The sequence below is a fragment of the Plasmodium brasilianum genome, chromosome 13 (assembly GCF_023973825.1).
Source record: "Plasmodium brasilianum strain Bolivian I chromosome 13, whole genome shotgun sequence".
NCBI lineage: Eukaryota > Apicomplexa > Aconoidasida > Haemosporida > Plasmodiidae > Plasmodium > Plasmodium brasilianum.
This window is the reverse complement of record NC_090126.1, coordinates 616,860-643,892: the sequence shown is the minus strand read 5'-3', so window position 1 is coordinate 643,892 and position 27,033 is coordinate 616,860. Positions and strand designations below refer to the sequence as shown.

At 25.6% G+C, this 27,033-nt stretch overlaps 2 protein-coding genes across 2 annotated transcripts; both read right to left on the bottom strand.

The window, feature by feature from the left end:
- Nucleotides 1–631: 631 nt before the first annotated feature.
- On the bottom strand, nt 632–22,060 carry MKS88_004820 (uncharacterized protein; the record flags this gene model as incomplete). The annotated part of the gene is made up of 7 exons (XM_067218027.1): nt 632–10,759; nt 10,986–11,076; nt 11,410–11,635; nt 12,407–12,426; nt 12,755–12,819; nt 13,089–13,245; nt 13,449–22,060. The coding sequence occupies 7 exons, from the start codon at nt 22,058–22,060 to the stop codon at nt 632–634; spliced, it is 19,299 nt and encodes a 6,432-aa protein (XP_067071201.1).
- A 461-nt stretch (nt 22,061–22,521) lies between these two features.
- MKS88_004819 (uncharacterized protein) lies at nt 22,522–26,607 on the bottom strand (the record flags this gene model as incomplete). The annotated part of the gene is made up of 3 exons (XM_067218026.1): nt 22,522–22,544; nt 22,675–26,124; nt 26,412–26,607. 3 exons carry the CDS (start codon nt 26,605–26,607, stop codon nt 22,522–22,524), a joined length of 3,669 nt encoding a protein of 1,222 aa, XP_067071200.1.
- Between the last annotated feature and the right edge of the window lie 426 nt (nt 26,608–27,033).

The window sequence follows — 27,033 nt, the reverse complement described above, 5'->3', positions numbered from 1 at the left end:
AGTGTTAAATAATAGCTTTCCAATTTATATATTTACCCTTTTCAGAAAATAAAAATAAATATTACTAAAAGTGAATAAATTTTTTTTTTTTTTCTTTTTTTGTTTTATTCTGCTTCTACATGATGTATGCATAAAAGCAACAGCTGTTTTAGGATAAAACATATGTAACTCAAAATCAACTGTAGATTTTTAAGCTCTAAAAATGTTTATAACTTAGGATTATTTTGAAACATAGGCATACAATTTTTTTTATTTGCATGTAGCTTTTTCTTTAAGGATCAGAAATGCTTCAGTAAGAATTGCTTCTACACAAAATTTATATAATGATTTCCTTTTTTAGTTAATAGTTTGCATGTAAATAATTTATATGTGTAAAAAGAGGAAGAAGCGTTTAAGCTTTTTCGCTGTAAAAATAAGGAATAACAGAAAGTGTATACATACATACATACATATGTATATATATATATAAATATAGAAGTATACACATATATATAAGGACCTGTTGCTTATAAGGTAAAAATGGGAGAATAAGCAACAGGAGAGATTTCTTAACAGGTTTCTTTAAGTTTTTACCATTATTATTTATTTGTTATTTTTCTTTTTTTAAATGTATTTGACGCAGTATTTTATTTTACTCACCATGCTCTCGCTTATCACTAATAGACTTATTCTGTATATTGTTGGAGCAAGGTGGCGATTCTTCTAAAAGCTTTTTAAGCGTTTGAACGAAATAAGTATTTATATTACTTATTCTATTTATATTATCTCCTTGTGGGAGTGTCATACTTTTCATTTTTTCCTTTTTGACCAAAATTTGCTCTTTTTTTTTAATTAAATTTTGTAATTTTTTTATTTTATTTTTCAGTACATCATTATATTCCATCAAAAAATTATATTCAACAAATTCGTACACCTTAGTATTATTATGACTGCAAGTTATGTTTTGAATGTCTTTTTTTCTAGCTTCTAATATTTTTAAAAATTGCTTTTCCTTATTTAAATAGCTTTTTTTTTCACAAAATAAAAAAAGTAAAATTGATAATCTTTTGCTTTCAATAAACTGAATCATATATATAGCAAAGTAGAATTCGATTAATGATATAGATAAGTTTTTAAAAATCTGTTCGTCAAATAACATTTTAATGATGTCGTGTTCACATCTGTAAAATACATCATCTAGAAAATTGGAATATGTACAATCCTCTGATATATCATAATCGCTTTTTTTGTAGTAATCTTCCCCATGTTTAGATAATATAGTAGACTCTTCTAAATAGTTGTAGAACTCTTCTAAATTTTCTGCTTTTACAAATTTTTTTTTACATCCTGTAAATTTGTTGTTTTTATCGATATCTAGATATAAAGCATATACTTCTGAATAGGAACTAAATAAGGAATAAAATAAAAGATTTCTTTTTTTTAACTCGAATTGTTTTTTAGTTAAAGGGACTAGGTTAATAAGATTTTCATCGTGATTTTTCATCCAGTGTATAAAACATATTGAAAATCTTATAACAAAACTTAACCATTCCACTGTTATTTGATTATGGGACTGATTAACAAATAAGATATTTATAGCTTCTATTAGGCAATTTATAAAATGTGTTATATTCATGTTAAACATATTATCTTTTGAATTTTCTGTGATCATTTCTTCATTTGAGTAACTTTTTCTTTTTTTCTTTTTTTTTTCTTTTTTTTTTTTCTTTGAGTTCTCCTCTTCCACCCTTAAGAATTTTCCTAATTTCTTTGTCAATTTTTTTTCTTCCATGAATTTCAAAATATTACTACTTGATTTTTTTAAGTTTGAATAACATTCTATGTTTGAAAGAGAATGGGCTGAATAAGCTCTTATATTATAATACAGTAAATCAGAATGTAATAAATCTAAACTAATAGCACCTGTTTGAGACTTCTTGAATGTGTTACTTTTTAATGTGTTCACAATTTCTTTATAAGTACTATTTTTCTTAGTATATGCCTCAAGAACAAAAATTTCTTCCTCTTTTTCATTGAAAAAAATGGAATAAAACGGGATCTTATTTATCCTTAAGAGAAAATCAAATAAATGATAGTCCTGGTTAATAACCTGAAAATTTTGTTTGTTTTTTTTTTTTTTCTTAAATTTGCTATCGTCAGTTTTGGCTCGATCATTATCGCAGTTATTATAATCATTATCGTGATCATTATTTCCATTGTTGTTATTACTTTTACTATTGTCCATTTTTTGGTTACCCTCATCTTTTACATTTTTCCTCTGTTCTGATGGAAAGAAAAAACTGTCTTCATTTAATAAATCCTCTGCTTTAATGTTTTCGATATTTTCTGCATTTCCCTTCTTTTTTAAAAGGTTCTTATAAATTGCAAATTCCAGAATAACTTTGTTTATCATATAAACGTGAAAAGAGACAAATAATATGAACGGAAATATATTAATCATAGAAATGTTAAAAAAAAAGTTAACTTGCACACATAAATATGTTATGAGAATTGAAAATGTGGAAAAAAGACTTAGGCTTTGTAATACATTATTAGATCTCTTATCATAAGGAGAATACAATAAAATTAAAGTAACTTCTGTAATTAGAATAAGAACTATACAACAACAAATAAAATATTTAGAATTATTACTCTTCTTTGTGTATAACTGGCACATAAAAGAAATCACAACAAATAGTACTTTTATTATATTAACAAAATCCCAACATCTGTTCTGATAATTATATCCATTAAATAAAAAGTTGTTTTTTAACTGTTTTGCATAGGATCCAAATACTTTAAAATTTTTCAAAGTGCCACATAAGTATGTTATGAATAAAAAAATATATACAATAAAAAAAAAGATAGAAAAAAGTACTCCTGATAAAAATAATTTATTTCTTATATTGCATTCCTGTGAAGGCATATGGTATAAAATTAATATGGGTGGTTTGTTTTTGTATTTTATAGGTTGACACCATATAAGTTCTAGCAAACTAATGAGTGTAAATGGGAAAAAAATATATAAAACAATTATATATACTGCTTTGAAATCTGAAATAATTCGTTTTATTTTATTAATCATTCTAATATTAGGTGGATGTATATAACGGAATAGGCCGAACGCCCTGATATTATAAATGTTTAGTAGGCACATGTATGTCCAGTATGTATCTTTTTTCGATATATATTCTTTCATAGAATATTTAGATCTTTTGTTTTTTAATGATTCATCATCATTGTTGTGTGCATCTTTAAAACTAGTTGATTCATTTTCCTTTAATAAATATTTATTATATGAAAGAATATCCGAGCTAGAGAATACCTTACTATCATAATTAGTATTGTAAGATCCAAACAATTTTTTTTTGTTTCGTTTATTTTTTTTAAGTAATTTTTCTTTTTCTCCTTTTGTCCCAAAGATATTTATTTTTTCCTTTTTCCTACACGCAGATGTGTCTTCACTTGATGAATCTTCATATATGAAAGAATCTTGATTCCACTTCTGAAAAGGTATCTGTACTTTTTTATTTTTATTATTTATAGTATCAATAACTTGTTTCTGGTAATAATGAAAATAGAAATCAGACACGTGTTCGTAATACTCGTCTGTGTGTATCCTTTTTATTTGTTTTTTAATAACCTTTTCAACAATTCTTATTTTTTTATCATTCCAAAGGATATACATTACATAGAATAGGGAAAATAAGAGTGTTAAAATAGCACAATCAATTATTGGCTCCGCTATTTTTATAAATCTTTGAGTATACCAAATATATATATACTTTTCACTATTATATGAATTAATTAAGCAATTTAATTTATAATAATAAGTGATAAATCTCATTGGTAAGGAAATAAATAATTGGAAATACAATGTATAATTTTCCTGCGAATTAGGTATAGATTCTACTATAAATATATATGGTAAGAAGCATATAATAAAAAAATACCATATTTTGAATATGCCTATGAACACAAAATTCCTTTTTATATAACAGAAATAATTTAAATACATTAAAAAGAAAATTAATATATAGAAAAAGATTTTACGATTAACTAGATTTAGAAATTCGGTTTTAGTTGTTTTGCATTTAAAACACTGAGATCTAAAATAAGTAGTGTCGTATTCTCTTGAACAATTATTACATAAATATCCTTCTGATCCTTCATAACATAAATTGTTTGCTCCTCCAAGACATCTTTTAGTAATTGGGCATAAATGAAAATCGGGGATTCTATCAACAGTTAAGTAATTGTTCTTATATTTTATTTTTTCAAAATTTTCAGTAACTAAATATGGTGTTGTAAAAGCTTCATTTATTACTATCGTATTTTCTTTACTTTTAAAATCATCTAATAGGGTTTCATTTTTTGAATTTATATTCATTTGGGAATTTTCACTCTTATCCCTAATACTATTCCCCTCTAGAGTAAGAAAATTTAACTTTGTACGAAATAGATCTTTTATAATTTTATTTTTAACTATGACATCTGTTTTTTCATAATTATTTATTTGAAGATTTAATGAGTTTAGAGGATCCCATGAAAAATCTTCATGTTTTATTTCAAAAGTAGCAAAATACCCTTTCTCAGGGAATGGAATAACATGATCGTTAATTTCTAAATTAGTGTAATGTTGATTATGAATTAATTTTATCAATGATTTATATTTTAAACCCCCAATACATAATGCTCCCCTAGGGCAGTTTATACATTTCATTTCTAGTGAAGATTCATTTATCATATATTTTCCTATTGTGCAAAAACACTGTTTTTTACTAATTGATCCTCTAAAGGATGTAGAAAATTCCATACATAAACCATTACATACGGAATTATCTACAACATCTTTATAATATCTTTCATTACATTGTGTACAAGTTTTATTTTTCTTATTTTCTAAATTTAACCCGTATCCTTTTCCGCATAAGCATTTATTTATATCTGTTCGTTCTATTGTGGTCTCAGGTATTATAGATCCTACAGGACAAAAAATGGGAGGATGGTGTATTTCATATTCGAAATTTTTAAACCATAAACCTGGACAGAACATGTTCTTAGGACACTTAACGCATTTAGTATAAGACATATATTTATCATCTTCATCAGGTGTATTAGAATGTAAGTATGTATATTTATGTCCAGTATCATGATTTCTTATGGCTTTCTGTTGAGGCGGTGAAATATACGGTTGTGTAAACTTTTGAATTAAATTTATATCCTTAACTGAAAAGATATTGCTTTTACTTACTCTATTGCTTTTACTTACTCTATTGCTATTACTTCCACCATTGCTATTACATCCACTATTGCTGTTACTTCCACTATTGCTGTTACTTCCACTATTGCTGTTACTTCCACCATTGCTATTACTTCCACCATTGCTGTTACTTCCACCATTGCTGTTACTTCCACCATTGCTATTACTTCCACCATTGCTGTTACTTCCACCATTGCTGTTACTTCCACCATTGCTATTACTTCCACCATTGCTGTTACTTCTATTATTACCATTATTTTTTATCACACGTATGTATGTTTCTCTCTGACGAGTCTCTCCTTTTAGTCTTTGTACTGCGTGTGAAACAGTCCCTAAAGCTTTATGTGCCTTTTCCAAATATTTTTCTTTTCTTCGTAATGACTTGATTTGAAGAAATCTCATTTCTATATTTTTGTTGTAATTTTTTATAATTGAATTTTCCTTTTCTTTCAGTTTTTTTTTTATAATATTGTGAATATTTCCTTGATCCTTTGTATATATTAATTTAATTCTATTATCTCCATGAAAATAATATCCTTCTCTACAAACGCAGTCGTAAGAAGAAGTAGACATTTCTGATTTTGTAGTTAGGTTCAAAGGACATGCCACACATTCCTTATTAGATGTAGTATGTTTATAAGTTCCTTTTTGGCAAGGCACACAAATGTTTAAACTCTTTTTTAAGTAATATCCAGGTAAACATAAGCAGTCTTCTTTTGTTCCTTGGAATGTTGTTTTTACAGAATTTAGGGGACATTTTCTTTTTCTAAATGATTTTATGTTACAATAATAATTATTTGGACATATATCAAAAGTGTATATTTTCCACAAATTAAGCATATCATTTTTTTGAACTGTGCAACCAGTTATCCTATCGATATCATTGTATGTGTGTATATTTTCTATTTTTTTTAAGTTTTCATTTTTATAATATTGAATAAGTTCATCATAAAAATATAAATTACACTTATAAAAATATATTAATCTTTTTTCAGAACTTTTATATAGAGTAAAAAATAAATTCGTTTTTCCTTTATCTTTTGTTCTATCCATTTCTATACCTGTACAGTATATATTAGATATGCATGTATTTAAGCAGCTTATAAGATCAATTTCAGCAATAGTTGATACATATATATTTTTTTCAAGAATTATTCTTTTTTCCATTTCATAACAGGAATAGTTTATATCCTTTCGTTTATTTGTAGTGTATGTTTCTTCTCTATTTTTTATTATTTTTATCATACTATTTATATTTTCAGATATAATATCAATTTGATTTACTATCTCGCTCATATGCGATGCATTTAAATATGTTCCTTCTTCCTTTAACTCAGTACGATTATCTTTTTTTTTTTTATTTATATTATTATTACTTATGTTTTGCACTACTCCATTTTGAGATTCTGAAGTTTTTTTCACTAATGTATCTTGTTCAATAAAGTTCACATTTTTTACTGTTACCTCACTGCTATGTTTTCGCTTATTATATATATGGTAATCTTCCTTATTCATATTAATTAATGAAAAAATGGTGCTATATTCTTCAAGAAACTTAAACATTTTAAACCTGTCCATTAGAATTACACTTTTTAGATAGTTTGTATGAAATACATTACTGTATGTTCCTTTCAAGTTGCGTAAATTGTTATTTATTTTTGGCATTCTAGTTTGCCTTAATTTTTTTTCTACATAGGAAAATTTATTTTTATTCTTCTTATCAAATGTGAAATTTGTTTCATAGTAATTGCTCCTACAAGTATTGTTTCTTTTAAAGTAATTGTTTTCATGATAAGTATTATATAATCTTTCATCGAGTACTTTGCAGACGTCTGTAACGCTTTCTATTTGTTCGCTGTTATAAATTCCTTCCCTTTTCTTTTTCATATTCCTATTATTATTATAACATGGTTTTTTCTTATCTTGATCTCTTCTGTGTTTCATACATGTGTCACTGGGATTATTTCCATTTTTCTTTCTTTCTACATTTACTGAGTTACTTTCCCTATATTGATCATTTAAATACATGCGGTATTGTTGCAAAAAATGGGGTATATTTTTCTGTAACTTATTTTTGGAAAACTCATATATATATTCAAAATGTAAGTTGTAATATCCATTTTTTGGTAAACAGTCTGTAATGGATGTGGAATTAATAGATTTTGTAAAAGTATAAGGAGGACATGGAATACACTCCCCTGATGAATGGTGAGGTTGAAATGTATCATATGGACAAGGTACACATGATATAGTAAATGTTTTTAATTTGTTAATAATTATTCTTCCATATCCTTTTTCACATAAACAATCTAAGGAACTAACACTTTTTAATTTTATGGATACTGAGTTCTTAGGACATCCAGTAAGTGTATGATATAGCCCCTTACAATAAGCGTTATACCTGCATATAGAACATATGGATTTATTCATATTATAAAAATAACCAGTTTCACATAGAGTTGCATCTTGATAAGATACGGATCCTTTTTTTTGAGAATATATAATATTACTTGTTTTTCTCAAATGTACATTAGAATGCTTAAAGTAATTTTCGTTAGGTAAAAATTCTTGGGTATAAAATGGATCGGCTAAAAAAGGTGTACACAACTCATTACCAGGATTCATTTTAAAGCTTTCATATGTACATAATTCACAGTCATTTTTTTCTTTATTATAATAATAACCTGGGGCACATATACATTGGCTCTCTGAAGAGGCCCCTCTTTTTATTGTTACTGTATTGTTTTTACAAGGTATTATATCAGCTTTATAGGTATGCGAATTAGGATTATATATACAATAATTATTAAGAGGACAAAGAACACAATTAGATTTTTTATCTGTATAATATCCATCAATACATGAGCAATTCAATTCTTCATAACTGGTTGCTCCTTCTACAGTGCTAGTTTTCATACTTTCACATTTCGACTGACATCTAAAGTCTCCAATTTGATCTTTATAATATCCTTTTGGACATTTTTCACATTTTTTTTTTCCTTTTAAATAGTATCCCGGTTTACATAAACATTCAATTTTTGAAGTAGACCCAGTGTAAGAAGTAGTTGAATTTACTTTATAGATTTCACAACTCGCACAGTGAAGATCATAAGAATATTTCGTGTAATATCCCAATGGACAAGGAGCACATTTTTTTAAAAAAAAATGAAATCCCTTAGGACAGGAAGATATGAAGTTCTCAAAAGTTAAATTTTTCTTTTTAAAATAATCATGTACTGTTATTTCCATGTAAAACCAAGCAGATATTTTTATTTTTCCATTTATAACTCCGCTATAACTATTAACATGTAATCCAGTTTCTATGATCTCTTTTGATTTATGATCGTATTGTTTCATTGTGAACTTTCGAATATTATTACTTCTTATTAGGGGCGTCATATTTACGGTTTCTCCATACTTTAAAGAAGAAGAAAATGCATTATATTCTATCTCAATATTAGTTAACTCTTCTATTTTAATAAATGTTACATAACTTACATAATTTTCTTTATTCATTTTCAATCCGCAGACTATTAAAAAAAGGGATGTTACAACAATAGAGGTAACAACATCAAAAATCAAATCGTCGTATGTTAGGTATAATTTAATAACTGGACTTATCTCAAAAATTAATATACGTGAACTCGATAATTCGCTTATAAACAAAAGACTCTTTTTTTCTTCATTCGAATAATATAAGGATAAGGAATAGGGTTTATTTAAACCTCTATCACTTATAATAGCAGTATTCATATATCCAAACGTTTCAACTATTTGCTTTTGTTTTAAGGAGTAACAAAATAACATATGTAACTCTGTATCTACAAAATATATTTTATTATTTATAGCAACAATACCTGCCGGATAAACTAGTGTTACACTTTCATCCAGTAAAGCATTGAGTTTTACATCTACTTTCGAATTTTTATATATATAATTTAGATCCTCCTCATCCTGTAGTACAAAACTAGCACCATTTAATAAGGAATATGACCCAGACTTGTCCTTTACTTCTAAAATGCTTTTCCCTGATGAGTTTAAATTTATTTGTTTTTCCATATAATGATTTTCTTCTTTAGAGCCATTGTTGTCTTTTAGGTCAAACGTGTTAATTGTTGCATCATTTTCTTCCCCATGTTTTTTAGTTAATTGTTTATTTTGCCTTTCATTTAACATTTTTTTAACATACGAATTATGCATCGTTATAGAAACTGAAATATACTGAAAAATATTTTTTCTATCTGCATCAGTGATATATATAAAATTATTATATAAAAATATATCAACTGGGTTATTCAAATAATGAAAAAATATTTCATGCAACGTTTCAATATGCCTATTTACAATTAATATATGTTGTTTACCTAATATTGCTATAAATTCATTGTACACAGAACAAGCCAAAAAATTAATATCGCCTGGTAAATATCTTTTTAAAAATGAGAAATTATAAAGTGAGTTTTCTACCTTGTCTTTATCTTTTAGTCTTATTTTTGTCAATTCTATATTCTGATGAAATATGATAGAAGAATCGTCAATTGAACAATTAAATGTAGATATCCAATTTTTATCAGTTAATATTTCAAATTGATGGATTATCTTATTTTGGATTTCTATTAATGCAATAGGAATAACCTTTTCTACAACAATGCAAATAATGAAAGTTCCAATTTTATCAACTTTGAAAGGATCTGTTAAAATGTATAAATTGTTTATACTACTCACACTAATATGAGTAATTAAATCACCTGCACACTCTGAAGAAGTGTTAAAAATTAATAAGTGTTTAACATTAATTTTTAGTAATTCTTTACCTTTAATTTTTAATGTTGTTGACGAATTTTTACTTCGTATGAATATCTGATTCGGAAAGAAGTGCTTAGCGATCATATCAGTATTTTCAATAAATGTTGTATTGTGTGCAATATTTTTCAAAAGATTCTTTCTCCTATTCAATAACTTTTGAGATTTTTTCCTTTCGAATAATGTTTTCTCCAACAATTTAGGATCACTCTTATTTGTATACTTTATCCTTTTTTGTAAATTCATATAAAGTTCTTCGCCATATATGTTACTTGTAAGTTTCCCACTATTCTGCATATTTACGACGTTATTTTTCTCATTCTCCGGTTTATGTTTTTTTCTTCCTATACTTGTATAATTTTTTTCTACTTTTTGACTTGTTTCTAAATTCCTCAATTCACTAAGACATCGTTTTTTGGGGAATTTTGTAATCAGGACGTTATTTGTATCAACTCTTTGATTTATTCGAGAATTTAAATATATCCTATAAATAAATGCATCCTTTGGAACAATGGTATCTCCTGAATATACACTTTTACTTACTATTTTGTAAATTGATAAGAGAACACTCCCTTCATTATTAAGCATATGGAAAGGATTACATGTTGTTTCCTTATATTTTTGCAAATCTCTCATATTTTGACAATTCATAATTTGGTGGGAATTATTCTTTTTTATAATATTGCTTAAATTATAGGTCTTTCTTCTACTTTCCTGAAGAAAAGTATTTGAAGAATATTTTTGCAGAAGAAAAAAAATATATAATAAGGCTACGACTGATATGTGCATTTTGTCGTATTGTGAACTAAAGTCTAGGTATATATATACGTACATACTTATACTTATGTCCATGTACATAATGCTATACAAAATGACCAGAATTAAAAAAAAAAAAATTTATTTTAAAATAATTATAAGGTACTTATACTTTTTTGCTAACCTTAACTCGAGTACTATGCACAAAATGAGTAATTAGATTCTTTTTTTCATTTATGATATTTTTAGGAATTTCTGCTACTTCCAAAGGAAAGCTCCCACACATTGAGAAGCACATAACTATTAATGGGCGTTGAGTTTCGTTTAGCTCGACATAGCTAACAGAAAAATAAATAAAATATATATATATATATATGTGCATATGCGTATATATACTATAATGGAAAAATTAAAGTAGGGCACTGTTACAATTTGACATGTTACGTAAATCATCATCCTCAAAAACAGTGAATGCTTATAATATGTAGTTTATTTATTTATGATTATATGCGAAAATGTAGTTTAAGTGTAATGCACCACTTACTGCATGCATATAATGTTATATTCCTTAATTAACGTGATTTGAAAAATCATTGCAATATTTTTACCTTTGATAGTTCTTATGGTGTACTGTCAAATTTGGGCCATTTTTGCTAATGAGAGTATTATAATATAAAAAATTTGAATTATGTACTAATTTTCTGTATAATGCAAAATAGAGCATGTTATTTGAGTTACCTCTGAAACAGTCAGTAACTCCTCTGAAAGTGTGGTTATGGTTGTAACATTTTTGTCTATCCTTCAATTTTTCTTTTGATATAATAAAAGTGTAAGCTAAAAGTGAAATTATTGAAATTATCCTTTTTATCTCCATTTTTATCTGGGTTTATGTATTAAAGGGTAAGGTTTTTTAAAAAAATTAGTAAATATCACCTTTAAAAAGTTGCTTATTTATTCCATTTAACATGAAAATAAAATAGGATAAAAAAATACTCATTCATCTTTATAGCTCCTATATTTTTTCAACTCAAAGTACAACCATCTACTGGCACATTTCTTTTTCCCTTAAGTTTTTCTTGATAAATATATGGTGTAATAAAAAAAAAGAAATATTATTACAATATTGAAAAAAAAAAAAAAAAAGAATGAGAGAAAAAATGAAAAAAAGAAGGAACCAATCATTTTGGTATTTTAAATAAAATACGTCTATTCTAGAATGTATATATATATATATGTACACTTCACAATTTTCAAAATGAAAAAAAAGGAAATTCAAACAAAAGGCTATTTCACTATTGTTGTGTAATAAATAAATATTTGTACATTGCCAAGGAATAATTCATATTTTTTTTCCTTAAATAGAACAATTAACAATATATATAAATAAGACATAAATATAATCGAACCTTACATATACATGTGACAGGGGTAATACATAGTAATAGCTACCTTTCTTTTTTCTTTTAAAATGAAAATTATAGAAACTGTAAATTAAGCTTAATTTAAAAAGACTTTTTTAATTTTCTTTTTTTTTTTTTTTTTCTGATTTTAACTCAAAAATTAAGTTTTATAATGAGCTCTTTATTTTATAGTTCATATAGGTACAAGACGCAAGTCCTATAATTCTTAAAAAAAAAAAGAACAAAAACATCACAACATGTCCTATATTTTTATCACTCGTGTAAGTGCGAATAAAAATTCAAACTTTAATTAACAAAAAATGGTATCTTTTTGTTTATTTTGCTTTATATGCACGTTATAATATACATAATTATGTACTTTCAACATTATGAATGATTTCTTACACGGTTCAAACAAAATATTAAAAAAAAAAAAAAAAAATATTTTTTGGATTTTACATAAAAATGTAGATTTGTTCTAAAAATTCACATTTCTTTCCTTTTTTTCATTTTTTTTTTCTCCCTTTTCTTAAACTTATTTAACGTATATAACGTGGGGTTTTTCACAGCTAATATATTCTTTCTTCTTTTCTTGATAAACCTAATTCGGTTAATTCTCTGCAAAGGGAAGAAAAAAACGGTGTTCATATAAATAAATAAATATATATAAAAATAAATATTCATACTTAAGTACATATAAAATATGCATGCACTAATATTATGATGATCCTTTTTAATTACGTACAAAAATTGTTTTTAAAATATATGTACATTACAAAAATGGGGGCAAAAAAAAAGAAGAGTTTTGACACAAAAAAAACATGCAAAACATAAGAAACAAGTAAAACGGGAGATACAGAAGAAAAGGATGATTTTGTTCTTATTACCTGTCTGGTTTGCACGAAGGCTTTATTAAAAATGTTCTTATTATTCTGTAATTTTTCCTCTAAGAGAGAAATAATATGCCACGAATAACTCGACAAATAAATAAACTTTTTGTATACACTCGTTTCTTCAAAAATATTTTCATCCTCAACGAAATATCTATAAAAAAAAAAAAAAAAAAAAAAAAAAAATTAAATAAATCATAACTTATTCACATAATGTAAACAAAAATGTGTGGTGAAATATTTATAGCAATCTCTTTAAATAAGAAAAAAGAAGCATTATTTGAAAGCTGTAATTTATTTTGTAAACACCCACAAACATATATTTTAGAAACATTTATTTGGCGTTAATATGCGTACTTTTTTTTATAAATGGATGCTATTTTGTATAAAGGAGAAATAACATTATTAATTATTCCATTATCAAGATTCCAGAGTTGTGGTGGAAAATCATTAATTATATTTTTAAAAGTATTTAATATGGTTAATATTCTTGTAAATGATTTTTTTTTATTTTTTAAGTGTAAGCTTATTCCACGTGATAATGTAACGATAATTAAAAAAAATTTGCTATATGATAACATTTCTTTGGTCATCTCAATATCTTCACCAATTTCAGAATTTCCATGATCATTTTTATAGTCATATGTATTATAAGTCGCTACTATATATTCTTCATTCTGCAAAATAGCGTATACTCTATTAAATTCTTCACCATCACTTGAGTTATTTAAATGATCATCCTTATTTTCATACTGTTTTTTGGGAGTATTCTGTTCCACAACAGTAGAATCTATTCCATTTTGCACTGGTGTGGCACCATTAAACCCGATGCAAGGATTTAACGTATTATTTAAATCTATGTTCTTTATAGAATTTTTCTTATAACTTAGTTCACTTTGCTCCTTTTCCTCCTCAAGACCGTTGGTAATCCACGGAAAACGAATTAACAGTTTGCATATTTTTGAAAGGAGAAAACTAATTTCCTTATGATATATATAAAAATGTTCAAGAAAGTACGAATTTAAAAGTAGTGATAACATTTTTTTAATAATAAGATTGATAATAAATGTATTGGAAGAAAATAATTTAACTAGCAGCAAAGGGAAAAATGGATATGCCACTTTTTTATTTATATAATTCAACAATATTTTTACTGATGTAATTTGTATATATGAATTATTATTAAATAGCCCATTTTCAAATATTAAATTCCAGAAGTATAAATAGTATAAAATTAATTTTTCATAATCCGCATCTATGTTGTGTATTATATTGACATGTTGTTTAGTATGACATGCGCCAATATCTCTCTTAAAACATTTAATGTTATCATGTTTTAAAAAGTATACCTTATACTTTTCGTGGGCGTATTTTTCATATATACATTTTTCAAACAATAAATTTTCTATTAAATCAATGTCTATATATGAAAAAATTTGCTCTAACGACTTATAAAATAAATACACCATATCAGCATCAATTTCTTTATATATAACGTAGTGATTACAAAAATAGATAATATTTTGAGAAGATGTGAAAATATGAATTAAATTTTTATCTTCTTTCATATATGTTTTTATATTTGCGCAAGTTATTCCAATTATATAAAACACTAATGATAAAAATAAATCTTCTAATTGGTTCCTCATAAACATAATCTTATCCTCTTGTGCGTAGGCAGACGCATTATTTTTTTCCTTTTTCTTTTTTCTTTTTTCTTCTTCATTACACTTATTCTTATTTTTGTCATTATTGGAGTATCTCAGTAATTCATTTAAGAAATAATTACGAATGGAGTTCAGATGATTTTCTGAATATTTCTCTAAAGAACTGTCTTCACCTTGCTCTAGTTCATCATATGTTATATTACTATTGCTAATACTATTTTCTTCTGAGCACAGCTGCTTAATTTTATTCTTTCTCCTTTTTTTATACTCTTTCGAATTAATCTGTTGGTTATTTTCAAAAGAAATTTCACTCAGAATAATTTGATAGTACAACGGCATATTTTTAAAAAAAATTGATGTAAAGACAGGCAATAAATACAAGTAAGTATAAACAATGGTAGACTTCAAGGAGAATATCAAATTGTGTTTTAAAATTTTATAAGAATTAAAAACATAATTTAAATCATTTACTTGTTGAAAGAGCAATGTTAATAAAAATACATACATTTTTTTGCACTTACAGTTCGTTTCATTAGAAAAATTAACTAAAAGACTAGCATAGGTAACGTAGTAAAATTCTTCTTTCAATAATTTTGCATTAACTCTATTTAAGAACAAAAATATAGTATTCAAAACAGCAATTCTTGAGTCATCATTTTCATCATTTAAGTTATTCAATATTTGAAAAAATTTTTTTTTTTTTTCTTTTTGTGATATAGGAAAGCGCATCAAAAAGTCAATGTAAATCTGACCACATAAAAAAGATAATTTCAAATTATAAGATTCTTTAATCATTATTGTGAAAATTTGATCAATACAACCATTTATTTTTAAAATAATAGAATGATGCTTAACAATATTATTTATATCTTCACGAAGCAAGCAATTTTTTAATAGTAGTAATAACTCCCACACGTGATTTTTACTATCCAGTAATAAAGATATTTGGTTAATTAAACAATATCTTAATGAATTGATTGATTCTTCATATGAGGTATGTTCCGCCTCCTCCTCATTATTATATTGCATAGATAAGATGTTACCATCTAGCAGATAATTCAATTTTTTTTGTCGTTTGACTTTATTTATGTGGTTGCGATTAATTCTATCCAATGTTCCTACTATTTTGCTCATATTATTAGAAGCAGTACTATCGTTTTGGCTACTATTTTGGGTACCACTGGGGGTACCATTGTACGCGTCATTTTGATCGCTCTTCAAATTGTTAATTGAGTCCGCATGATGTGACACATCCGAATTAAGCCAAGACATAAAGTCATTTTTGTTATTACTTTTTATCAAAGAGGTGAGGGTATCAATACAGGCTAAAATGAGTTTGTCAAACTCTTTACTATAATAGTTAGGTATATTTTTTAATATATCTATGGATGATAATATTATTAATTTTCCAAACTTTTTGAAATCGCTATATTTCTTTCTCTTAATGATTTTAATACATTTTGATGATAGAATAAATACTTCTTCTTTCCCATAACAATAGCAATAAACCAGTAACGGTTCAATTAAACGAATATATTCAATAAACCCTGAATAAGTCTCACAATTTACTTCAGTATTCTTCTGCCCTATATATTGTATAGTCCCTTCCTTATCATTCACACATATATTAACTGCCATTTGTTGTTCCTTTTTAACATTCAAATTATCGATCGCTGAACTGTTCTTTGTGCTACCTTTATAGTTATATTGGGTCCATTCCACTGTTTTTCCATTAGGTACAATAATATTACTATTTCTATTATTATTACTACTACTACTATTTTCAATACAGTTAATACTATTTTCAATACAGTTAGTACTATTTTCAATACAGTTAGTACTATTTTCAATACAGTTAGTACTATTTTCTATACAATTACTACTATTTTCAATACAGTTAGTACTATTTTCAATACAATTACTACTATTTTCAATACAATTACTACTATTTTCAATACATTTACTTCTATTTTCATTATCATTATTTCTATTTAACTCAGCAGTGATGTTGCTACTTAAATTTTTATCTTGCTTTGCTTCTTCGCACATGTCTAATTTTTCACTGTCTTCGGAAAATATACGAGACGATCGTTTAATAATAAATATTAGTAACCTTATGGACACCCTAGCTAAAACCTGTGCATGCACCCTAAAATCAAACTTCTTGGTCTTACCAATTAACTCGTATACATTTTTTGCTTGAAATGAGCCTTGTATTAGATCCAAATTGCTTCTTTTCTCGGGGTATTGAATACTCTTGTGTTCATAATTATAACCTAAATACTTTTCTTGCGATGTTTCTGCTGATATAAAAAACTGTAAACATTTTTTAAAATGATTAAAGCCATGTACTTCATTTACCAAATTATACTTAAAAAATAAATAGTTGGAATTTTTCATAACAGCAAGTAAATTTTCATAACTATCTCCTCTAAAAAAATAAATTGATTTTATCAATAACTTGTAAATAATATTTAACATAAATGTGTGAGATATATTTTTATTTTCTTCTATGCCTTTTATAAAATTATTAAAATAGCAAGAAATAATATTTATGTATTTCTTTTTAAATATAAAATTTTTCTCCACTTCATTATATTCGAAAGATTCACCACTAAATAAGCTCTCCAAAAAGGTTAATATATTATTTTCTATACATTTTTCTGGCATTACAGTTGTTAACAGTTTAATTATATTGCTTCCATAAGTCTTTTTACTTTCCATTGTTTTCCTCTTTATTCTTGTTTTATTAACATCCTCTGTATTTTTGTCAATTTCATTTATAATTTCTAGTTTAATCATATTGAAAATATTGGTACATATGTTTTTATAGGAAAAAAGTTCTTCTAGTTCTATATCTTCCTGGCATTTCTTCTTCTTCTTTATATTACCTTCATTTAATGTGTTGAAGTTTATTTTAAGATAATTTTTATCTAGAAATTTATCCTTTTCATATAGTGCATATTCTAAAATTGAGTTGACAGTACATAAAAAAATTGATATGTGATAACCCTTTACTAAATAATCAGACATTTGTTTTATAATTAAATCAAAGTAATTCAAACCGAGATACATGGATATATAACATAACGTTTTCTTTGACTCATTTCTTATATTATTTGTTTTAGAGGACAAACAATAGCATAATTTATATATTATTTTATGCAATTCTTTCTGAAAATTATAATTCATTTTATTTAATATTACTAAAAAGGATATGATCATATCCGGCTTAGCTACAACATCCTTGTTTTTATGGTCAACAACTAAATCGTTTATATAACTCTTTTTTTTTTTTTTCTTATTGTTCATCAATGTTCTATCAAACATTAAAAATTTTAACTGCGGAAGAATATACTGAATAAATTTATTGCAATGTAAATTATATTTTTTCTTTATATAGGTTACATTTTCTACACCTGAGTTTATTTCTTTTATAGATGATACTTCATTCGGGCGTATAGCTCGTTCTTCTTCACATCCATTTGAGCTTAAATACTGAGCCTTAATATCTTCTCTTTTATTCTGTCCTTCATTATCCGATTTAACAGTATCAGACTCTGCTTCATTTCTTTTCTCCTTCTGGTTCATTACATTTTTACTGAAGTATAAATACGGGTTAAATTTCATTTCTTTAAATTCTTTAAAATCATACTTTCGCGCTATATGACTTATTGATTTTTCAATGTATAATTTATTAAAGGAATTCTTCTTCAGCTCTGATAGTAGCATATGCAATAAATTGTATACAATTTTTATTCCAACCTTTTCTAGGCATAAACCAAGTAATTTTATACTATTTAAGCTAAGAAATTTGTTGTATGTTTCTTTTTTCGAACTTGTTTGTAAAACATAATTTAATGCTAAAGGTATTACTATTTTACAAGTTGTGTATGTACACAGATCTGGTGCAATGATAAGTAATCTTTTTACACCTTTTGCGTTGTTTTCAGATTTTAGGTCTAATAAATTTTGAATTACAGTTTCTTGCTTATAATTTTCTCTGTAGGTAGTTGATAAATGTTCATTATACCTTTTGTCTTTCCTAGCAACTATATTGTAGTATAGATCATAAAATAACAAATTTTCTAATATTTTAAAGTTTGTTATTATACCATTATTTCTTTTCTTATCTCTCTTGACAGTGTGAAACTCTCTGGAATATTTTTCCTTTATTGCATTAAAGCAAAATAGCGAGTTAGTATTTTCATTTAATACATAATTCCTTACACGCGAATTTTTAACATCTCTTAAAAAGCTTTCTATATCTAAAAAATTTAATATGTTTATATAAGGGCATATATTTTTTGATGACGTAAGTATAATTTCCAGAGAAATTTTTGTAAAATCGTTGATGTTTTTTTTTAATGCATTCAAAGCTTTGGGCATTATTATATTAACAACAAAATGTACGTATATTTTAATATCTCTAACAATGCTTATATTATAAACATATTCATTTCCCCCCATTTTTGCACATGTTTGCAATAAGTGCTTCAATAATTTTGTAAAAAATAAAATAAATTTAATAGATTTATCTCTCACCATTTCGTTGGTTGATTCGTTAAAGATCAAAAATAAACAATGTCTTATTAGTATTTCAAGAAAAATTTTATTACTCTTTAGAAAGAGGTATTTAAAGGTAAACTGACTGTTAACAGCTCTTCCATTACCAATTTTTATAGTTGTATTTCTTTGACATTCCACCTTTGGTGGAAGAGACAAATCGTTTTTACTGCAGCAATTACTGTTTTCATTTATATCTTCATTTTTACTCAAGTTCGAAAAATAATTAGATATAATAAATGGCATTTTAATATTACAAAGATCTAAAAAAATTAAAAATTGTACATCCGAGTCATATTCATGAAATGAGTATCTTTCATTACAAATGTTTAAGCCACAAAATATTTGAGCAATCTGAAGAAAGGAGTAGTACTTGTTCTTTTTCATTTTTTCATTTTTTAATGGAATTTTCATAATATATTTTAACACATATTTGGAGTTATAATATAAATCGTTAGTTTTCCTCAAAAATTTAAGAAAACTTTTTTTAAAGCAATCTAAATATTTTTCAATATTTCTTATTTTCAAGAAGATACAACCAACCATAGTTAAAAGTTCACCAGCGAGAACTCTGCAGCTTAAATCGTAACACCTCTGAATAATTTCATATAACATGGTTTTTACTTTAAAGCATATATACATTTTGTGGGAATTGTAGTAGAAAATGGGGGAAGAAACATATGTTCTTTTATTTCCTACTTTGTCCCCTTCTGCCACGCTTTCTCCCCTTTCCGTTACCTTCTCTTCGATATTATCTTTTCCCGTATGGACGAACCGTTTAACCAATGCACCAACCCCATTAAGAAAAGATAAGTTACAAGTTGTTTTTTTCCTTTTTCTTAAATAATTGTCCTCTTTTGATATATTAATAATTAATTTTTTTATTGCTGTCAATATTAATTTTATTTTATGTATATGACACGAATTTGTACTATGCAGAGATTTACAATTAATCAACAGAGAGGTACAGATAATATTAATGATATGCATGTTTTGTATTTGATTTTTGTTAAACGAAGACAACTCAATTAATATTTGTAATTCTTTATTGGTAATAATTCTTAGTTCTGTCTTTTTACTTTTTCTATTTGATAATGTTGCATTTTCCGTTTCGAATATAAAATTTTTATATCTTTTTAAAATAGTTTTTCTAATACATAATATAATATCTGAAATATAAGGTTTTAGTATTCTTATTCCTTTCGAATTAAACAAATTGTAATTTTTTTTTTTAACTAATAAGTTAAAATGTGTCTTACTTTTATTCTTTACTTGATGACTCATTCTGTTAAATGACTTAACATTAAAAAATTCCTCTGCCTCATCGCCATAATCATAACCACATAAACGTAAAATAATATCGAATACTTTATCAGTTAAATTATTCCATTCGAAATAACTTAATTTATTAATAATATTTTTATTATTTATAGCTTTAATTAATGTCAACACAGAATTAGGTATAATACTAACATAAAAATCATAATATGCCTCATTTTTGCACCATATATTAAATAGAATATTTAAGAACTTATTCTTTTTCCCTATATTCCTTAAATTTTTGTAGAATAAGAAGGTAAAAAAGTCCTTAACTTTCAACAAATTAAGTTCCCTAATATCATAGTTAAGCATAATAAACTGAATATTTTCTATGCATTTTTTTTGGATATTCTTCAAATATGTATCTTTTATATTTAGCTCGATATATTTTTTTTTCAATATTATAGGTGTTTTTGGAAAGTTCACTTGACTCCTACTTTTTTCCACTACTTCGAGTTTGCAACTTATGTCGCTTTTTCTTTCATTTTCGCTATTGCTGCGATCATCATTACCGTTATTCTTATAGTTACTATCATGAACATTGCTATTCTCATAAAGTGGTAAAAGATCATATGCAGCGTAGTCTACTGTGTGTTCGTATTTACTATATTCCATTTGCTTAAGGCTTAAAAAAATATTCCTCGATTTGAGTTTCCTTCTTACATAATAATAGATATTAATATAGTATGATATGGTAATAAATATATGAAACAAAAATTCGAAATAACAATTTAGTTTATGTTTCATAATTTTTAAGATCTGAATCAACAATTTGAAATTTCTGTTGAAATAAAAATTTTTAAACAGTGCATCTTTTTTTATCTCAATTATGTAATTATTAAAACACCAATGGGAATCATTAAATATGTGCTCATACGAAAAAGTGTTGTTTGCACTCCCTTTTGTTATATTCTCACTTGTACAATCAAATTTATCCGCACTTCTATTCACATTTCCTAAGTTACATAGATAATTCCAGTGTTTCGAAAAGTTTCCTTGACATGTTTTTAAAAATTCAACAAGAACCTTTTCCTTGTCTTCATATCTAAGCAAATTGTTATAGTCGATTTTGTTTTCATACACATTTGTAAATGAATAAATAACTGGTATAAGTATGTGACAATAATTATCATTCGAAATAGCAGATAAGTAAAAAATCATATTCTTCTTTAACTTATAATTACCCCCTTTCGTTCTGTTTTTTAACATACAAAAAATAATTTTTGTTAAAATTGGACTGATTGTGCTGCTGTCCTCTTCCTTTATATTTAACAGTAACTTGGTAAAATTAATACTCTGCTCTGATAAAATTTCTTCAATATCATTTCTGTAATTATTTAATTTTTTATTGTATGAACATAATATGTGTATAAATCTTAAGACATTAGGTATCCTTAAAAGGTGCATATTATACATAAATTTGCTTACAAAAACCTTTATGGAAAATTTAACTTTGCCAATTATCAATGAGAATGACTGTGAACATGGTCCATTATGTTTGCGATGTACATTAGGAGCAGTTGCAGCGGTAGTAGCAGCGGTAGTAGCAGCGTTAGTAGTAGCGGTAGTAGTAGCGGTAGTAGCAGCGGTAGTAGCAGCGGTCGTAGTAGCGGTCGTAGTAGCGGTCGTAGTAGCGGTAGTAGTAGCGGTAGTAGTAGCGGTAGTAGTAGCGGTAGTAGTAGCGGTAGTAGTAGCGGTATGAGAAGCGATATCAGCCACGGTAATGTCATCATCTCTGTAATTACAAAAAATGGAATTCAAATTGTAAACAATTTCAAATAATACGTCAATCAAATTATAATACTTTAACTCATTTATATAATAGCTACAATTCATATTAATGTACCCAATAATCCATACGTACATGTCTAGTATTTTTATTTTAAAAGGTTTATTAAAACTATTAATTTGTGGAATTATCAAAAAATCAAGCGATGTTAAAATGTTTTTCAAAAAAATTTCTATATTAAAGTGTTCCTCTTGTGAAGAAGTTTGTATTACATCTTTATTTTTTCTTTTATATAAATAACATTGAAATTTCTGTTCACATTCTTTAATGCTCACCGAAATAAAGTGTTTTAAATTATGACACTTGGAAATTTCTTCCTCCTCTGCAATGTTGTATTTTACCAGTTCTACGAGTTTTTCCTCTTTATTAATATTTCTATCATTAAAATTATTATTTAGTAATGTATCCTTTTGAAGATTTTTTTTCCCTATTTTCCCTTCAAGCATATGTAATTTACTTTTACTAAATTTAAATAAGAAATTTATTATAAAAAAATAATATTCCGAATGGCAATAATAATCATTTTTGTCATTAATTTTTCTTTCAACAGTATATGAGCGCAAAAAATTTTTAAAATTACTAATAACCGATTTTGGTATACTTATTAGGGGAATATTTAATAGCATAATTAATTCTATAATACAAATTTTTGTAGAAAATTTTAATATATATTCACTGAAAATATTCAAATTTTTTAAATTTGTTAAATAATTTATTACATCCATAATTTTGGAGTCATATATTTTTTCATATGTTAATAGATATTCTTCATTTTCTAAATATATCATACAATCAAAAACAAATAGCACTTTTTCATAATGTGTATTTTTTCTCCAAAATACGATATTATCATCCTTCCTTTCTACACCATGACTTTTTCTGTTAGCTTTCAACTCAATATATATTCCTATTAAAAATTTAATTACTTCTAAGAGTTCTTTTCTGTTTCTTGTATCATAAAATAATAGAAGTTTTTTAAAAACCTTTAAATATAGAATTACATCATCTATTTTATTTTTAAAATAGTTCAACTCATTTAAATTTGTTATTATAGCTTTAATTTTAGACAAATAGTTAGCACAATATATATCCTGTTGTTTCCATTTACTTAAAAAATTTAATAAACATCTATTATTTTTTGTAATCATATTTTCATTTATTGTATTATTATAAGTACTTTTTAACAGGATGGTTATGATAATGTTAATATCAAGTATAATACTATTTATATATATATTAGTATCCAAAAATGTATTTTCCTTACATTCGTTCTGCGCAAAATTGCTATATTTTAGAATGACTAAAATATCACATAGGCTGTAAAGTACTGAAGCAGGTTCCACCTCTCCCTCTCCTTCTTTATTTTTTTTTTTATAGAATAATAACAGAACTTTATTAGTGACCACCATTTCTAACAACAAATTAATATAGGCAAATAAAAGTAGTAATACTGATTTCACGTAAGAGACAACTTTTTTTTGATTTTCCCTTGAATTTACTCCTATTTTTTTATTGTCCTCACTTACATATTCATTAATGCATTTTAAGATTACATGCAACTTTTTTATTTTGTCAAAAATTAATAAACATAAATCTGCGAGTGCAACATGTACTTGCACTTCGGTACAATTGCGACAGTTCATTAGGGAGATGCCACTTCCATTACAACCCTTACCACGGATACAGTAGTTATTACCATCACTGGTGCTACCGTCACTACAGTTAACACACATGTTATTACTATTAGTACTATTACCATTTTTTTGATAGGTCCCAGGATTATCCATATTATGAATGTTACTATTGTGCAGAATTTCCATATAGCAGTGCTCCTCCTGCAGAACTCTATTTCCTTTTTTATTTTTAACGATAGCATTTTCCTTTTCTTTTTTTATCAAATTCTTTATAATATCATGTATGATAAATATTTTTGCTATATATAAATCGCTAAAGTTAACTGAGCATATTTCGTTCCATAGGCTTTCACTTCCATCTGAGATGTACTTATCCAAAAGGGAAGACGATATATTTGTGTGGGATATTTTTTCAAAGAAGTATAAACTATTGACATGTTTCGAATATTTTATTATTCTCATAAATATGTATTTTAAAAAACTGTTAAAGTAAAAATAGTCATGGTTTGAACTATTTTTAGTTAAAAGTTCATCTATTTTAAGGATAAAAAAGCGTAATAAATAATTACTAAAGTGGTCCTTTCCGTTCTTGATATGTTCCTCCTCTGTATTCAAAATATTCATTAAATTATTGACAAAATAGACATATATGTTACTAATATCTTGATTACGAATAGAATCATGATTTAATAAAAAAAATATGTGATCATATATATTCCATATATAAAAAAAACTCCAAGGATTTAATTTTATATTATTTAAATTTTGTACATATTTACTCAGCTCATGGAGAGTAGTTTCAATTATGATATTTTTCCTCTCATTATTTTTTTCTATCCATATATATAATATTTTTTTTAGAAAAAAATTGGTTGATTTGTAGAAGATGTTTTTCATACAAATTTCCTCCTCCTGCTTATTGGAAATATTTTCCTCTTTATTTATACCATTTTTATTTCCATTCTCTTTATCACTTTTATATAAACCATTCTCTGCTTCTTCCTTTGCTAAGGGACTTATATTGTTGTACTTATCAATCTGACCACAGTTACTTGAACACACTATATTGCTAACTTCATTTGCTCCTGTTATAAAGGGTCGCCTATTGTTAGCATCAAAAATTCGTTCATTTTCTTCCTCTACCAACTTTGAAACATCCCATTTTTTAGAACAAAATAAAATGTCGTTGTAGCATTTATTATATATGGAGGAATACTTTTTTAAAATAAAAGTTAAAAAGATTTCTACACATTCGAGTGTTTCTTTTTTTGTGAAATTATATATATCAATAAAAAAAGAAGCAGTTGCTTTTTCTAGATAATTCATATCATTAATATTTATAAGTGGATCATAACTAAAACCAGTTTCTTTGCAATAATATGTTTCTTTTAAAAAAATTGAATAAATTATATATTTCAAAAATGGCAAAGTTTTCGTAGATAATTTGCTGTTATCGACCTTTAAAGATTCCAACATTAGTAGACTTAGTGTTTCTGAATAATCCCTTAATTTATTTTTTTTTATATAATTGAAGTAAGAATATAATTTATGAAAACATAATATTAGATCATGTAACGATAATTTTCTTAACAGATATGAAAAACTATCAGCAATAAAAATTTTTATTATGTTATTACGATGACATAATAATGGTAAGGATATCTTTATGTACTTATCAACATTCTTTATAATACTTTTATTCATAATACGAAATATATTTGCATAACTACTAAATATTTCTTCTAACAAATCCAAATTGTTAAAATTTATTTTAACATATAAAATTTTTAATATTTCTTCCGTATACTTTTTACTTTCGTCCTTTAGATCTTTGATTAAAATAACCAGTAATTTATAGAAATATTTCTCATCGTTCTTAATCTTGCTATTTTCAATATATTTTAAAATATTACCAAATATCTTGTCTTTGTTTAATATAATTAACATTAAGTTTTTTGCATACGGTGCTAATTCTCTACAGCATTTTCTAAAATCACTATTGCAACAAATTTTTGGATATTCCTGTAGGGCTGCATAAAAATTCGTTTTCTTCAAATCTATCAAAAGGAATATGGGGAAAAAAAAGTCATAAATGAACAATATATCACTCATTTATATGTGCAAACATGCATGCAGTCGGTATGTACAGCCATTCCCATGAGATATAGACATATACATATGCAAACACATAAATATAAATATGTATACATGAATTTTTTAACGAATCAACCACAGGGGCACACGTGCTTGGTGGGAAGTTATATATCAAATTAATTGATTAATTGTGATGCTCACATGTATATATATATATATACACTGAGTCAATGTACAGTTTTTTTCCTACCATCATTATCATTTAACTCGTTACTTTTTTTGTGGGGCTTTAAGTAATCACCGTAGTTACTGTCGTTTAATAAATTATATGTCTGTAATTTTTCCTTTTCATTAATTTCTTTTATTCTGTCATAAAACGACACAAAATTCCCTTTTTTGGTTTTATTCTTTAATTTCAATTTAATATTTTTCAATGAATTCTTCATTTTTTATGTTCTTTTATTTTTTCTTTAAGTTTGAAAATACTTTAAAAATGGTAAATCGGAAAAAGGTGTTCATTGACATATCATTATTGTGACAAACGTAGCCATAATATTGTTCTTATACCACATACAGATACAAGTTCGTACATTCTTCACTGGTTAAATTAACAAATGCGAATACAGATAAAAACGAATAAAGAAATGTTCTGCCAAAAATTAGTGATGTAAATATATAACAATTCTTATAAGATATTAGTACAACTTAATTTATAATAACGAAAAATTTACAAATTGTGGATCATGAAAAAGTAGTATTGTATACATGATATTTTTTATATGTTTTTAAAAAAGTGGGAAAAAATATATGTTGCTGTTTCTTCAAAAATAATGTAAAATTATAATTTTTTATTACATTTTTAAGAAAAAATA